Genomic DNA, 15356 nt, shown 5'->3' on the forward strand with positions numbered 1-15356 from the left:
GCGCGTCCGGATTGAAATCAAGTGTATCCGGGACAACGGCCCGCGACAGACCGCCGCAAGCACAGCGAGTGTCTTCTATCCGTGCGAGCGACAGCAAGATGGGTGTACGTAGTTGCGGACAGCAGGTGTAGCTGCAGACTCACACGACAGAGGGCAGATCTCATCGACAGCCACGAGGTTATTCTCGCGGAATTCGATCTATGTCGGCACCATCTTCTTTGGCGCTTTTGCGTTCGGCATAGGCTACGACAAGGCCACCAGTGCTTTCTGGGAATACCACAACAAGGGGGTGCGTCGGTATCGTTCGGCTCCACTGCACTGCTGACCCTGGATCGCCGTGGTTTGCAGAAGCTATGGGCTGATGTCAAGGTACGCACAATGCTGTCATCCGGCTCGTGATTGCTGATCCTGACGTGAGTCTGCAGCCACGCTACGTGAAGGATTGAGCGATCATGCGATCTGCGACGAGCAAATCTAGAGCTTCTCATGTAGCAATGCGACCTTTGCACCCAGCCTGCGCGGAACGAGCGGAGGAGAGTACAACGACGAGCATGCAGTGCTATACAACGAGACTGAACGGGGCCTAACGCGTGATACTGACAGATCTGATCAGGCTGGTCAGACATTCTAGCGAGGCGGCTCGGGCACGACTTGAGTCATCGGGGACTGCTCCCTGCTTCTATCTTCTCGTGTCGTCGCCCGCACAAACTCCGGAAAGCTGAAGCTTGCGGGCAGTGTATCCAGCTGCTGTGATCGTCATCTGATGTCAGCCATGTGTGTGAAAGCCACATGGAGAGATCAGACCTTGCTCGCTTTACGAGATGGCTTTGCGCGAGATTCTTCTTGGAGCGCCGTACTGACCATCTCGCGCGATGTGTCCCAAACGAGCGTGGTCTGTCTGGCTGCTTGCTGCAACAGAGCATGCTCGCTTCCACCAGAAACCACTACAAGAGTCTTGCCCTGTCAGCACGCGACATCGTTTCACGTATCTCTTCGCTGACCTAGTATAGCCGAGTTGAGAGCCTGGGCAAGGCGTTCCCTCCTGTCGAGATCGAGAAAGACGCGAACAGGTCTGGGCGCCTGTTCGAGATCTCTGTATGCCATCAGGCCGGCGACTGTTTCTAGCTCTTTGAGGAAGCCAGCTCGCTCGTTGGGATCTGGCAATATGTTTGCGCCTCCCGCCAGATAGAAAAGCGATTGTGCCTGACTGAGCGCTCGATTGAGGATTCCTGCTGAGGTAGCCGTGGAGCCCGTTGATTGCGAGTGAATGGACGAAGAGGGAGATGCGACGCCGTTGGGCGCTGCAGGCGACATGCCCTCGAATGCCATGGCCGAAGCTCCCCCGGAACCATTACTTGCCACGGTGGAAGTTGATCGGATGCACTCGATGAAGGCCTGGACTTGTAAGTTGAGAGCGAGATGGATGGGTGATAGACTCGTCAAAGGGAAACTAGGCTGACGTTCGAACGAGTCTAGCTTGGGGATCGACGAACGAGGTAGACCAGATGCTGTGCTCGTCCAGGCATTGGCGCCCGTTGCTGGCGTACTGGCGAGTGCGGTGGCAGCTTGGGGTAAGATACTGGTGGCCTGTATGACGGGTGAAGTGAAAGCTGACGAGGAGGCCAGGGGGCGCAAAGGACCCGTAGGTGCACTGGCGCCGTTCGTGCTCCCGTTTGAGTTGACGCCGTTGTTGGCGGCGGTGGTGGTGACGTAAGACTCGTGGAGCGCCTCATTGGACAGCACGCCCGGGAATCGCTCTTGGCAGATTGTGATTGCGTTTTGGATCCGTCCTGCTCGAACGAGTCGCTGAAGATCTGCAGAGCAACATCAGCGGAGGCTTGCTTGCCAGGCTCTCTGAGGTGACAGACCGGCTCTCAATTTGATGTTGTGGAAGTAGCTCGGGCTGAACAAGGCGTCGCGTGCAGTATCGCCCCCGCTGGTCAGGGAGGCCAAAGCGGCATCATCCTTGGGTTCTTGCGTCAAGGGATGAGTGAGCCCATTGGAAGCAGTGATGGTATCAATCTCGGCCGTATCGCTGTTGATGTCCATATCGATCTGACTCGTACTGCTCTCCTCCCTTTGTCTGTATGAAGCTGAGATCGCTCGGGCGACGATAGCAGAGGGAGACTGGTCTAGATTGGACTTGCCAGATGCAGATGCGGATGCGGACTCCTCCGATTCGATGGGGGGCCAATCGCTGACAAAGTCGAGCGCTGTCTCGTCAAAGCACGAGTGGATGAGATAGTCGAGCACGAGTAAGCGTAATTCGTGCGATTCCATCGAGGGTGCGTTCTGATAGCCTACCAGGCCTTTGCCTCGGCTCGCCATCGTCGATCGGCCTGAACAGATGTGATGATCGTCGAGCGCTTTGGCCAGGAGACTCGTCACAGTCTGCGCGCAACTGTCGACGCCTTGCTCGTTTCGATTACGCGACTGTCGCTCCTCGCTTCCCCGCGAGATGGCAGATCTCCTGGCGAGCGACATGGCAGCGGCAGACGAGGAGGACTACATCCCCGGCTTGACCAACGAAAAGCTCTTCGGCACACTGCCCGAGGTCGATAGAGCTCGCTGTAACAGGTATGCGAGGTGCTCACGCGACATGTGCAGAGTGACGGCATATCAGTCTTACTCAAGCGACACATACCGCCCGATCAGATCCCACTCAGAGATCTGTCAGGTCAAGCCAGAGGAAGGCATCTGCCAGAGCTCATCGTCGGTCACACGGCTTGTACACTCGATCCCAAGACTGATAGCAGAGGACAGACAGCCAATGCGTGGAGAGCGGTGGCCTATTTTGCACAAGACCAGATCGTCTCCTCCGATGCCAGTCGAACTGCTCTGCTGCTCGACGTCAGTTTCGCGATCTTACAGACGCAGACAGTCTGACTGACGCGACGCGCACAGCTCTGGACCGTCAGATTCGTAGCGCTTCAGCAACTGAGACTGTACCCGCTGCTTCTCTTCGAGCTCGGCAATCTGCTTGATCTCATGCCTCCTCTGGTCGTTGCAAGACCGACAGCAGACGAGAGCTATTTTGCAGCCAATGTCCCTTTCGAGCTGCTCGTCTTGCAAGCGCGCTTCAAAGACAAAGGCGCACCCCTTGCCGTGCAAGAAGCGTTCTTTGAGCTCGTGCGTGACGAAGCTGTTTTCAGCGACTCCTACTGAAAAGGAGCGCAGATACGGACATGTCGATTGGAAACGCAAAGACATGTTCGAGCGCAGAGGAAGGAAGAAGCAGCAAAGTGGCAACGTCGGCTAGTCCGGGTCAATCTGATGCTGGCTTCTTACTTTCTCGAGATTAGAGTACGTCCCCTCTGCGGCCACGGGGAAAAAAAAGCCTGACAATTTGACAGGACTTGGCATCTTCTGCGAGCTTACTCCAGGAGATGCTGAACGGACTGCAAGGGTCTCAGCTGCTACTGGAGCGCGCGCAGGTCTTCAGTGCAGCCATTCGAGTACATATCGAGTCTGGCAATCTTGCACGTGCTGCCGACTTACTGGGCAGCTTTGGAAGCTTGCTAAGTGCAAAGGGCAGCGATCTGGACAAGGTCGCGGTTGAATATGAACGAGCCAAGATGTCAATCGCTGCTGCACGGGGAGATTGGAAGGCTGTCCTCGCCTCGCCTCGCAATGACCTGATCGCGAGTTCCTTCGTTGGTAGCGACGAGGACGGGCTGAATAGTACTGCAGGCAAGCAATGGAAAAGCGATCGCTACACTCTCACAAGGCTCGCTGAACGAAGCGACAGCCACGATAGAAGGAGCGATAGATCGACAGCCGCGACAGAGCTACGCAAGCGAAGCAACGCTCTACAATTTGGCTACGCTGCTCGAGCTAGGCACAGATACGGGCAGGAAGCTAGATTTGCTCGTAGGAGCGGGTCAATATGGCAGCGAAGGCTTCAGGGTAGGCTGTCTGAAGATCTAGGCAACGGAACTGCCACTTTTGCTAGCGTGTTGCATGTCGTTGTACAACTCAGCTCCTGCACATACGCACACGGAGCAAGTCTATCGTCTGGGCGGGGGCGCTCCTCGTCCGGGCGCGCCCCTTCCTCTCCGACCTGTCAATACGCAGCATCTGTTAGCATAAGAAGCTGATAGGCCGCCTATACTGACTCTGAGCACGCTGGATAGTCGCACGACCTCTCGCTGTGCCGATACCTCGCCCCTTGAGCGCATTAGGTCCTTGTCGCTTGAACCTGTGTCAAATCCGCCTCTGTCAGCTAGCAAACACTGATACGAGATGGAAGCGGACATTGGCGCGTGTGCGAGCATGTCGGGCACGATGAAGAAACTGCTCGTCACATCAGCTCTGGCACTTTACAGCTCGACAAAGCCAGGAGACGTACTTGATCATCGGACCGCGAATGTAGACTTGGTCGAGCTGAGTCACCCGTCCGTCTCGTTGGGTGACTGTGATCTGGCTCATGGAGATATTGAGGTTGTCCTCGGCTGTGTCGAAGGGAGATCCATTTCAGTTTCTTTGCTCGACGCTCCAAATCCTGCTCGGCTGACCATCAAGCAGCTTTCCTCGGTAAGTCTGACCGGTCTTGAGCTCGATGGTGATGACATGTCCCACACTTTCGTGGAGGAGCTTGCAAGGGATGCCGATAGAAGCAGACATCCTTCCGCCTGATCACCGTCCCCTTCGTTGGCGCGAAGTCGAGCGAGCCTGACTTTCTCTCACGCTCTTCCACCGCGCTCACGACGTGCGCCGGACTGCCCTCGACCGACTGACGCCTGCCAGGCCTGCACTGGCGTGTTCTAGCGAGCGAGTAGCCAGAGGGGGCGCAGACCAGAAGCACAAGCATCACACTCGACCGTCCTTCGGCTTGCTAGGGCGACATTCAGGCACAGGCTTTATCATCGCGATAGAAAGGCCAACATGGATCAGTCGCTCATCAAGACGTGCGCAGGTTCATCTACATGCATCTCGCCGTGACTGACGTAGCTACACTCTGGCTCGACAGGATCAACAAGCTCCAAGATGCCTTCACGTCGGTCGAGCGAGATCAACAATGGCCAATGAAGACTGACGTGTCTCGTGCCCTGCAGTTCCGTCGGCGTCGCCAATCCTATCGATCTCCCACAAGTCCGCTCGCCCTTCATCGCTCTGCCTCTGTGAACTGACGCAATAAACGCGACAGATTGCAGTCGTTGGCTCCCAGTCGAGCGGTAAAAGCTCAGTGCTCGAATCGTCAGTCCTGTCCCTTGCACCCCTCACGCGACGACCTGCTCACACGATGAGTCTCTAGAATCGTCGGCAGAGACTTCTTGCCTCGAGGAACGGGCATCGTGACGCGTCGGCCGCTCGTTCTGCAACTCATCAACCGACCTGCTTCTGCCAAAACGAATGGCCAAGTTAACGGCGCAGACGAAGACAAGAAGGAGGATAAGCTTAGCAATCCGGACGAGTGGGCAGAGTTCTTGCACAAGCCAGGTGAAAAGGTACGCCCTGCATCGTCTCGCGCGCACTGCTTGTGCTGACGTCTGTATACGCTCGCAGTTCTTTGACTTCAACAAGGTCGGCCCAGACGCATGGAGGGATCGACGTGGTAGCTCATAGCCTTGCGGAACAGGTTCGAGAAGAGATTGTACGGGACACGGAAGAAAAGACGGGCAAAAACGCTGGCATCTCACCGCTGCCCATCAACCTGCGCGTCTTTTCGCCCAATGTGCTCACACTCACACTCATCGACCTGCCTGGTCTCACAAAGGCATGTACACTCACTATGAAGCCTGGCTGGATGCTCATTGCGTTGCAGCTTCCCGTTGGAGATCAACCGAAAGACATTGAGCGTCAGATCCGAGACATGCTCCTCAAATTCATCACCAAGCCCAATTCCATCATCCTCGCCGTTACGGCTGCCAACACCGATCTGGCAAACAGCGATGGTCTCAAGATGGCGAGAGAGGTCGATCCCGAAGGCGCGCGCACAATCGGTGTGCTCACAAAGGTCGATCTCATGTATGTTCCTCCCCCTTCGGCCGCTCTGCAGGAGGCTGACCAAGCCTGCAGGGACTCTGGCACCGACGTCGTCGATATTCTCGCAGGAAGAATCATCCCTTTGCGCCTCGGCTACGTGCCTGTCGTCAACCGAGGCCAGCGCGACATAGACAGCAAGAAGCAGATTGTTGCCGCACTAGAGCACGAGCGCGAATTCTTCGAAAATCATTCGGCCTATCGCACGAAGAGCCAGTACTGCGGCACGCCCTTCCTCGCACGCAAGCTCAACATGGTATGCCAGCCTGCCATCCGGTAGAAGAGACAACACTAATACCAGCGTGACAGATTTTGATGCATCACATTCGCAACACGCTGCCGGAAATCAAGACAAAGATTCAGGCATCCTTGCAGAAGTACCAGCTCGAGCTCAATAGCTTGGGTGGCCCTACTGGTGATGGCAGCTCTGTCCGTCTGCCTTTGATCGTAGCAGGACTAAGCTGACCATGACAATCAGGGCAATGTCGTGCTATCAATCATCACTGAGTTTTGCAACGAATTCCGAACGGCCCTCGATGGCAACAGTGGCGACCTGTCCATCAACGAACTCTCTGGCGGCGCTCGAGTCAGCTTTGTCTTCCACGAGCTTTACGCAAACGGCGTCAAATCGCTTGACCCTTTCGATCAGGTCAAGGATTCCGATATCCGCACCATCTTATACAATTCATCCGTGGGTTTCCTACTCGCGCCCTGTCATTTGTGCTGACTCTCGTGCAGGGTTCTTCCCCGGCGCTATTCGTCGGCACGACTGCATTCGAGCTCATCATCAAGCAGCAGATAAAGCGGATGGAGGAGCCCAGTCTCAAATGTACAGCGCTCGTATATGACGAACTTGTGCGCATCCTCAGCCAGCTTTTGCAACGCAATGTGGGCTATTTTCAATCCCACAATGGCAAGGCTGACCTGCACGCACAGCAACATTTCAAACGTTATCCGCAATTGAAGGAAAGGTTCTACTCGACCGTATTGTCTTTCTACAAACGAGCCATGCAGCCGACCAACAAACTCGTCACCGATCTCGTAGCAATGGAGGCCACATACGTCAATACTGGTCATCCCGATTTCCTCAGTGGTCACAAAGCTATGGCGATCGTCAGCAACCGCATCGAAGCCGCAAAGCCTCAGCAACCAGCGCATGACCCCAAATCTGGCAAGCTGGCGCCGGGCACGCTCAACAATAATCGCGACCTTGACGTAGACCTCAAGCAGCAAGAACAAGGCTTCTTTGGCTCTTTCTTCCCTGGCGGTAAGAACCCTCAGGCAGGCAAGGCGCGTCGTGCAGGCATGATGGAGCCACCGCCCGCCGTACTGAAAGCTTCTGGCACGCTGTCCGAGCGAGAAGCAATGGAAGTCGAAGTCATCAAGCTCCTGATCGCGTCTTACTTCAACATTGTCAAGCGGACGATGATCGATATGGTCCCCAAGGCTATCATGCTCAACCTCGTCACCCATGCAAAAGACGATCTCCAGAGAGAGTTGCTAGCCGAGCTATACAAGCCCGACGTACTGGACGAGCTGCTCAAAGAAAGCGACTTTGTCGTCTCGCGTCGCAAGGAGTGCGTCAAGATGATCAGTGCATTGACATCTGCAGAGGCCATCGTTGCCACTGTCTAGCCGATTCCTCTAGACCTATAGCAGTGGCTCATGCACAGCGAGCGTCTCTGCATGCGGCAGCGTCTCTGTGGCGCACTGGACGAGTAGACTTTGTATGTGATGCAGATTACGTCATGCCTGCCGCGTGACAGAGCTATCACGAGGCACTCAACCGACGGAGAGCGTCATTGGCGTGGCGGACGCCCTCGGGCAGCTTGATGAGACGCGCTTGCTCTCGCGCTTCGCGGAAGAGCTTGATTGCGTTTTGCGTGTTGCCATCGAGCTCTGAGATCATGCCAAGGTTGTAAAGAGCGACAGCAATGACGCCCTTACACTCGCCCGCTTCTGCTTCTCTCTGTGCATCCACAGACGCTGTCTCGGTGTGGCGAGCAATCTCGAGTGCCTTGTTGGCCCAGGAAGAGGCACTCTTTATCCTGTCGTCGGCTGACGATGCGACAATCGTCGATGATATGTTGTTCATCTGCCAGCTTGTCAGCCTATGCCAATATGGCGATCGTGAGAGCTGACGATGGTTGCGCCGTGACAGCGGTCCTGTATCGGTGGCGGGGTCCGCTTGGCAGGATCTGGGGATTTCATGATGATACCGAGCGCTTGTATATAAAGCTGTAATGCATATCTGCGAAGGGGTGTCAGCATTTGTGATGTTGCGCCAGGCTGCAATGAGACACACTCTGCCTGTCCTTTGCTCGCATACAACGCGCCCAAATTCTCCATGCTGGCGCCTAGGTTGGCTTGGGTGATCCAACCGGGCAGTACGAGTTCGCTGGCCATTATGCTCGTTTCATCCGGCGTCTCATTGAGAGCGCCTGAGCCTTTGCTCTGTCTCTGCTGATCTGCCGCGCTTGCTCGAAGCATCTCCTCCAAGGACCAGGAGAGCATCTTTTCGGCGCGCATCATGTGATCCTCGCCGCCCAATCGCTGCGAGATCTCTCCGATCTTCTGTGCCAATGCTATGCCGCGCATGCTCAGTTCTGAGCCGACCTCGTTGGTAGCGGACGAGAAATTTCTGACTTGCTCGAATGCATGCTCGTAGATCTCAAGTGCCGGCTCGAGCTTGGCTTGCTCCTCTAGCAGAGCGGCCAGTGCGATTGCGATCCCGCTGACCTTGAGCTGTGCGGATAGGGGCGCACCAAGCTCTGCATTGCCGCTGTAGAGCAATGCCTCTGCATTGGTCAAAGCTCGCTGGAAGAACTGCTCGGCCTTGCGCTGCTCGCCTCGCTCTTTACATCGCAGGGCAGATCGCAGGTCACCCCTGATCTCTTTGGGCCAGACTCTGAAGGCTGAGAAGTAGTCCCATAGTCCGTAGCCCGTCGCTGAGATGCCGATCACAGCGAGTGCGGCAAAGACGTAGCCAACTCTGACGCCTTGGGGTGCTGGCCCCGGAAGCGCTGTAGAAGCTCTTCTTGGCCTCGGGCTATGCCTCACTTGACACGTCGGCCTGGCAAGGGCTCGACAGAGAGCTGGTCCTCTCATCGCCATTGAACAGTTCACGAGTCATCGACATCATCGCGAAACTCATCCTCACGTGCGCTCGCCGGAGTTGCTCCTCAGCAGCATGCCGTAGGAGCTCGCATATGCATATCAGGCTGTTAGTGGCTGCTGTCAAGTCTGCCTACTTGTGCGAGAGCAGAGTTGGCATCCGACTTCGGCTCAGCGAAGATCATCAGCGCTGCAACACTGACCAGCTGTCCGGGCTCGATGCCACCTGTGCCACCTATGAGCACATAATCAGCCTGCATTCCCAATCGCAAACACAAGGTTCCGTCGCTCAGAGGGTATGACTTGTCGAGCATTGAATGTTCAATTCGGCCCAGAGACCGCCTCTCCGATCGATTTCTCCGCTCAAAAGATCGACATTGCATTTCTCGTCGGTCGAACACCACGCGAACGGCATCCCCAAGAAGATGATCATGATCACTTGACTCCTTCCACAAGCGCTGGCATTTGCAAGACAGCGTTGGGTCCGGGGAAGTCCAGAACGCTGTTTAAAGGAGGCCGACGACCATAATGCACTTCTCTACAAAGACTTTGCGTGCGGGTACCTTTGCTCAGCTTTGCTTGCCACTGCAGACATGAGTACCTTGCTCTCCGCGAGCCTTGCAGCCTGCTTGCTTCTCAGAGCAGCAGCCTTCCCTGCTCAAGGGACTCAATTTGCTACCAACACCTCGGCTCAGCAAAATGCGGCCATCTACAATGCCGTGCCCGCATCGGCCTGGACAGCCCTCAGTCAGGCTGTTGGTGGCAGACTACACTTTGCTTATCCTGTCGCCAAGCCTTGCTACGCCAGCTACAATGGTGCAGTCCAGGTTCCTGACGTTACAGCATGCAAAACTGTGCAGTCGGGCTACAAGACCGACACTTACCTAGTAACACAACCCGGAGGTTACCTCAACACAAACTGGGGAACCTGTCAGGCCACAGATGCCCAATGCGCGCTGGACTACACGACGACCCTACCCATCACTGGCCTGACCTGCTCTCAGGGCTCGGTGGCGCCACGATACATTCAGGTGCAGAAGCCGAGCGATATACAGGCTGCTATGTACTTTTCCTTCCGAACAAAGGTGCCGCTCGTCATCCGCAATAGTGGTGCGTTCTAGCGGATCATTACGCATAAAGGGTCGTGCTGACCCGCTTTGCTTGGGCTCGCGTAGGTCACGATTACAAGGGTCGGTCATCTGCACCAAACAGCCTGATGTTGTACATGAACGATTATCCTGGCAGCATCACCCGCAACAAAGCATTCGTCGCACAAGGCTGTGCTGCCTCGACGGCAGTTGACAGTCTCACTTTTCCGAGTTCTACCGGCTTTGTGGATCTATATGAGTACTGCGAAGCCAACGCCTGCACGGTCGTTGGTGGCTCGGCAGAAACGGTCAGACCGGGGGGCGGCTGGATTGTAGGTCACATAGCCATTGCTGTCAGGCTTATGCTGACTTGTACTCGCAGACCGGCGCTGGTCATTCGTCCATCTCTAACACCTTGGGACTCGGAGGCAAGTTCTACCCATACAAGCATGATAGCAGCCAGCTGACATCATCATATCTAGTGGATCTCGTAGTTGAGCTCACTGCGGTCGTCGGAACGGGTCAAGTCATCGTAGCGAACAGATGTCAAAACAGCGATCTATTCTTCGCCTTGCGCGGCGGTGGCGGTGGAAGCTTCGGCGTCATCACGACCATGACTACAAAGATATATCCTCAGATGCAGATCCAGGCAGCTTACGTCAGACTAGCAAGCCTGTCACCCGCCAACTTGCAGACTTTCATTTCCATCTGTGTTCAGAATGCGGAAGCTTGGGCGGCCGTCGGCTACGGAGGATACATCGAGCCAAGCGCCATGTCTGGTCAGGCTTCTGGCCTCGTCCTGTTCACGCCAAAGGTCAACAACAGTGTCGCGCTTGCTGCAATGAAGCCCATGATCGATTATGCGAACTCGCTCGGGAACCTCAAACTCAATGCGGAAGTGACATCGATGCCATCCTTTTTCAAGGCCTATCAGACGTATCTGACTCCCAACGAGGAGCTCGTCGGACTTGGCACTGCTATTGGCAGCAGACTGATACCCCGCGCGAATTTCCAAGGCTCCGCAAATCAGGCTACCCTGACCGCGACCATCGTAAAGATTGCCAATCTGGTGAATCTACCGGCTATTTTGAAGGGTTCACCTCTGCTGTATACTTATGGCGCGCCGCTGCAATTCCTCGTCACAGCGCCATCAGGCTTCACTTTGTCTTCAAATAATACCTCGCCCGCTGGCATGTCTGCAGTCACACCAGCATGGCGCAACAGCCTATGGCATGTCTTTGTGAACAGCGTCTTCAGCAACTCTGCATCAACAAGCGATATCGCTGCCTCCTTCCAGCGTGCACATACCGCTGCTGAAATGCTGCGGGCCATCGCGCCAAATTCAGGCGCATACCAGTGGGTTCTTATCGGCTTCTGATCTGTTCTGTCTGATCTGGGCGCTGCAGGAACGAAGCGGATACCTTCTCAAGCAATCCGATCAATGACTTTTGGTCGCCGACCATATACCCAGTACTTCTCAAGGCGAAGGCAAAGTACGATCCTCAAAATTTGCTTACAGGTCATCAGACTGTGGGCTGGAACGCTACTGATCCGCGATACAACTGTTATCCTGCCGCCCCTCAGTAGGATGCGCATCTCTGTTGTGACGCGTGGGATGCAGATGCTTAACGCGACGCGTGCTCACTCGCATCCTTTGTGCTGCGTCTTTGAGCGTCCATCTGCCCCTGCATCTGCCTAGCTCAAGGAAAGCCTGAATTGCCGTCAGATCACTCAGAATCGTCAGATTGCCCATAGCGTCGTCGGATAAGTCTGCGTGGGCTCCCGCATATTCGGCATTCGCAGCGCGATCGCGCTTTTTGGGATCTCCGCTTTCTTGTCGATGACGACGATTCGAGGTCATGGGTTATAAGTAAGCCGCAGCTTTCCCTTTCAGCCATCCTTTCCGCCGTATTTCACTTTGTCAGTCTATGCGAAGTCTTGCACTCTGCGTTGTGCTGAGCCTTGCAACTTAGAGTCAAGCACCTACCAATCTACTAGTACAATGGAATCTATCAAGGGCGCCGTCAACAGTGCGACAGAGTCTGTGCAGTCCGCCACCAGCGGTGCCAGCAAGGAGGCAAGTCCATCCTTGTGCTAGCCATACTCTGACTAATATCGTATTGTAGGCCAACAAGAGCCAGGCCAAGGACTCGTCCAACTCCATGGGCGACCGTGCCTCTGCCGCCAAGGACGCAGCAAAGGACAAGGCTGACGAGTCAAAGCACGATGCCAAGTCATAAAGCAGCACTCGCTTCTCCTCACGTTCATGTGAGCAGCACATATATATGCTCTGTCCTGTGACTGATCTTTAGCTTCATCAGATGTCTCGAGTCGTTTAGCCGTACTGGAATGAAAGCATGATTTGCGAAGTTTAGTGCTCGTACGTGATGAACCGAGTTGAGCCGATATGAATCAGTGGTGGTGAGTCGAGTTCACTCAGTGAAGATGGAAGCAAGCGAGTCAACGTCTCCGCGTCAAGCGTCGCTAGCCCATCTAATGCAATATAGCGGGTCCCACAGGCAGGAGTCCAAAGCGAGGACCTGGCTGGACCAGCGAGAGCGCTTGCTTGAGCTCATGCTTGCTCGAATGTTGAACTGCACTTCGCAGCAAGTCGACAGAATCTCTCGATCTCGGTATCAAGCAAGCAAACATCATGCGCGTTTCCTTTGCAAATTGCCGCGCGCCAGCGGGGTTACTCTCTTGAGTTGCGGTCTGTGACGACGAGGATTAGTCTCGTATGGACAGCGTGCAAATTAAAAGGCAGCTCACCTTGCCATTGCCTAAGAGAGCAGCCAGGAATGCCAGATCAAAGGCGACTTGGACTTCCGGCTGAGTCGACTGCTGCTTCTCATATGCAACACGTAAATCAGCGATGAGCGTCGGGCCAATTTCGGCGTGATGGGCTGCGAGGAAGGGGCCAAGTGACTCCATAGACTGTACGAGCGATGTCAGGCCAGCCAGCAAAGCAACGCTCGCTTTTCGAGGCGAGTCATCGCTGCCGAAAGGCGCGCGTAGCATTGTTTGAGCAGCAAGATCGACAGCGCGGCTATGCCAACTCGCGAGCGCTTGACGTTGAAGGGCCTCGAGCTCGTGAAGCATCTTATCGCGCAAACTGCTTGCGGTCGGCTCAGGCGCACCTGTGAGGACGTGTTGTAGCAATACTGGACCATTCATCATGGCTAGAGAGAGCTGAGCGAGCAGGGTCGCCACTTGAGTATCGCTCTGCTGAACGATGGCTGCCGATATAGATGATACAATGGAGTCGCAAGTCGTCTCGATCGCAGCGAGATCGAGACTCGTCTGCTGGACTTCTGGTGGAACAGCAGCAGCCCACGCAAGCACATCGCTCGCAGCGCTCTTGGCGAGCTGTTCGACTTGGGCCAGAATGGAATCGACTGGCGATAGCCGACCGCGCAGGCGGTCTGTCAAGTCAAGCTTGAACGCTTGTAAGTTTTGTGCCGCGTCTGTCGGCGTCAAAGTTGCTGCAGCTTTGATCTCGGCACGAGCTGTCAGATAGAAGGCGAAACGATCATCTGTCATCGGCGCGAATTTGCCAATGGTTGTCTCGAGCGAAGAAGCAAAGGCGCGAGCGATTGCGTCGAGATGACTTGCATGGATCGCCTTTGCGCGATTGCCCAGCAGCTCTGTCATATTTTGCTCGACCGAGGCAGAGTAGTGCGATATTTCGGCTCGCGCTAGCTGAGTGAGTAGCATTTGTAGTCGCACGTTCAGCTTTGCAAGCGTTTGTAATGCGTCGATTCGAGCCAGCGAGGTTACAGCGCCAGATCGAATGCTATCCAGATTGTGAGCAAACCATCGCCGCAAGAGCTCATCAACTGCCGGTCGGACGAGGTCCTGAGCGCCTTGCGGGAGCGAAGGCGCGAATGCCTTGAGATGATCGGGCAGGTAGCGCGCCAGGAGGTGCATCGCCGGCAGCGAGCTTAGCAAGTCGACGTCCAGCGGTGCCTGCAGGAAGCGGGGCGCGCCTGCTGAGCTCTGTTGGGTTACTGCAATGCATTGGGTGCATGTCTTGAGTAGCAGTGAAACGGCTTCGGCGATCTGACGCATCTCGCTTTCTGTGTTTGTCTGCGCGCTCGCCTGTAATGTCTCAGACAGTGCGTTACTTCGTCTTGCCAAGAATGTCGAGACAACGTCGAGTGGAGAAGCTCTTTGCAGAAGAGTGAGCGCTTGTAGAGTCTCACACAGATGCTGCTAGATTCATCAGCCATGAGTCGGATGTATCGTCGCTGAACGCGCTTACCTCATCAGATATGTCTTGAGACGCCAGAGAATCTTCGGCTTGTCGTATCACTTGGGGTATCATCTCCTTCAGTGCGTCCCAGCAGCGTTCGATCACTGGAAAGGATGCCTGCAGGTCGAACGCGACTGCTTCCGTATGCAGCAGGTGATTGTAGACTGCTCGCGCCAGTGCATCCAGCCTAGCAGCGAGCAAGTAAGCGTGGCGTTCGACGCAGCGCCAGATCTGATCGGGACAGTCAAGCAGGACTTTGACGAGTGCGGCGAGCGCATAGCTTTGCGTCTTTGCATCCTCGCTCTCGTTTGGTCTTGTTGGTGAGACGAGCTGGCGCTGCTTGCCCTTGGTACTGCCACTCTCGGGCGGAGAACAGTTCTGCCTGACTTGTGCGACCCGTCTGAGCAGCAGATGAGATGACTTTCTCATTCGGACGATAGAGTCTGCCGCGGATAGCAAATCGCGGTATCGCTCGCCGACCATTGACCTCAGCTCTTCCTTCTTTGCTTCGGCCGATTGCTTTGCGCGAATCTCGAGCCGCTTGACGTCCTTGTGCCTGAACTTGACAAAGAGCTCGTCAACGACATCCTCGCTAGCTGCCACATCAGGGTTCAATGTCGTATCAGGCGCGAATTGACTCGTCTGAACGAGCTCGTTCGCGAGAGCCATGAGATCGACATCTTCTGCCCGTTCGGCTAGGATAGGCTTGTTGCGTCTATGAGGTCGATAGGCCGTGCGAGCGTCGCCGGCTGCAGAGGCAGAAGCGCCATAGACAGTCTGCGTCGCTGAGCTGCCGCCTGCAGCTACTGATCGCATTGGCTGACTCGCAGAGCGCATGCCCATGCTCATAGCCGTCGATGTGATCCCTCGCGTTGGTGGAGAGAAGTAGGAGGTCTGCGTAGAGATGACAGACGGCCTGC

The 15356-nt window shown here is 55.5% G+C and overlaps 8 protein-coding genes across 8 annotated transcripts; 4 read left to right on the forward strand and 4 right to left on the reverse strand.

Moving 5' to 3' along the window:
- Positions 1-98: 98 nt before the first annotated feature.
- L969DRAFT_16088 (uncharacterized protein) lies at positions 99-446 on the forward strand (the record flags this gene model as incomplete). The annotated part of the gene is made up of 4 exons (XM_014713541.1): positions 99-104; positions 158-289; positions 349-369; positions 426-446. The coding sequence occupies 4 exons, from the start codon at positions 99-101 to the stop codon at positions 444-446; spliced, it is 180 nt and encodes a 59-aa protein (XP_014569027.1).
- A 28-nt stretch (positions 447-474) lies between these two features.
- L969DRAFT_93264 (uncharacterized protein) lies at positions 475-2328 on the reverse strand (the record flags this gene model as incomplete). Its single annotated transcript, XM_014713856.1, has 5 exons — positions 475-583; positions 710-747; positions 805-944; positions 1002-1814; positions 1869-2328. 5 exons carry the CDS (start codon positions 2326-2328, stop codon positions 475-477), a joined length of 1560 nt encoding a protein of 519 aa, XP_014569342.1.
- Positions 2329-2438: 110 nt separating this feature from the next.
- L969DRAFT_85948 (uncharacterized protein) lies at positions 2439-4023 on the forward strand. The gene is made up of 7 exons (XM_014713857.1): positions 2439-2554; positions 2608-2712; positions 2764-2850; positions 2905-3129; positions 3178-3303; positions 3354-3641; positions 3691-4023. The coding sequence occupies exons 1-7, from the start codon at positions 2459-2461 to the stop codon at positions 3925-3927; spliced, it is 1164 nt and encodes a 387-aa protein (XP_014569343.1). The 5' UTR covers positions 2439-2458; the 3' UTR covers positions 3928-4023.
- Positions 4024-4028: 5 nt separating this feature from the next.
- On the reverse strand, positions 4029-4623 carry L969DRAFT_33526 (uncharacterized protein; the record flags this gene model as incomplete). Its single annotated transcript, XM_014713606.1, has 5 exons — positions 4029-4060; positions 4116-4198; positions 4255-4293; positions 4349-4451; positions 4515-4623. Coding segments are annotated over 5 exons (366 nt in total), but the record flags the coding sequence as incomplete, so codon positions are not given.
- A 137-nt stretch (positions 4624-4760) lies between these two features.
- L969DRAFT_350963 (uncharacterized protein) lies at positions 4761-7767 on the forward strand. The gene is made up of 12 exons (XM_014713858.1): positions 4761-4907; positions 4970-4996; positions 5055-5091; positions 5147-5196; positions 5255-5447; positions 5506-5523; positions 5579-5716; positions 5765-5967; positions 6019-6238; positions 6292-6411; positions 6461-6673; positions 6721-7767. Exons 1-12 carry the CDS (start codon positions 4885-4887, stop codon positions 7615-7617), a joined length of 2139 nt encoding a protein of 712 aa, XP_014569344.1. The 5' UTR covers positions 4761-4884; the 3' UTR covers positions 7618-7767.
- On the reverse strand, positions 7686-9392 carry L969DRAFT_350997 (uncharacterized protein). The gene is made up of 3 exons (XM_014713859.1): positions 8288-9392; positions 8125-8233; positions 7686-8077 (listed from the first exon to the last, which is right to left on the reverse strand). Exons 1-3 carry the CDS (start codon positions 9094-9096, stop codon positions 7754-7756), a joined length of 1242 nt encoding a protein of 413 aa, XP_014569345.1. The 5' UTR covers positions 9097-9392; the 3' UTR covers positions 7686-7753.
- A 297-nt stretch (positions 9393-9689) lies between these two features.
- On the forward strand, positions 9690-12523 carry L969DRAFT_93269 (uncharacterized protein; the record flags this gene model as incomplete). The annotated part of the gene is made up of 9 exons (XM_014713860.1): positions 9690-10206; positions 10272-10516; positions 10567-10612; positions 10667-11540; positions 11591-11767; positions 11954-12104; positions 12158-12261; positions 12311-12452; positions 12506-12523. The coding sequence occupies 9 exons, from the start codon at positions 9690-9692 to the stop codon at positions 12521-12523; spliced, it is 2274 nt and encodes a 757-aa protein (XP_014569346.1).
- Positions 12524-12677: 154 nt separating this feature from the next.
- Positions 12678-15279, reverse strand: L969DRAFT_46478 (uncharacterized protein; the record flags this gene model as incomplete). The annotated part of the gene is made up of 3 exons (XM_014713861.1): positions 12678-12896; positions 12954-14393; positions 14446-15279. The coding sequence occupies 3 exons, from the start codon at positions 15277-15279 to the stop codon at positions 12678-12680; spliced, it is 2493 nt and encodes an 830-aa protein (XP_014569347.1).
- Between the last annotated feature and the right edge of the window lie 77 nt (positions 15280-15356).

The sequence above is a fragment of the Mixia osmundae genome (genome assembly GCF_000708205.1).
Source record: "Mixia osmundae IAM 14324 unplaced genomic scaffold scaffold_3, whole genome shotgun sequence".
Taxonomy (NCBI): domain Eukaryota; kingdom Fungi; phylum Basidiomycota; class Mixiomycetes; order Mixiales; family Mixiaceae; genus Mixia; species Mixia osmundae.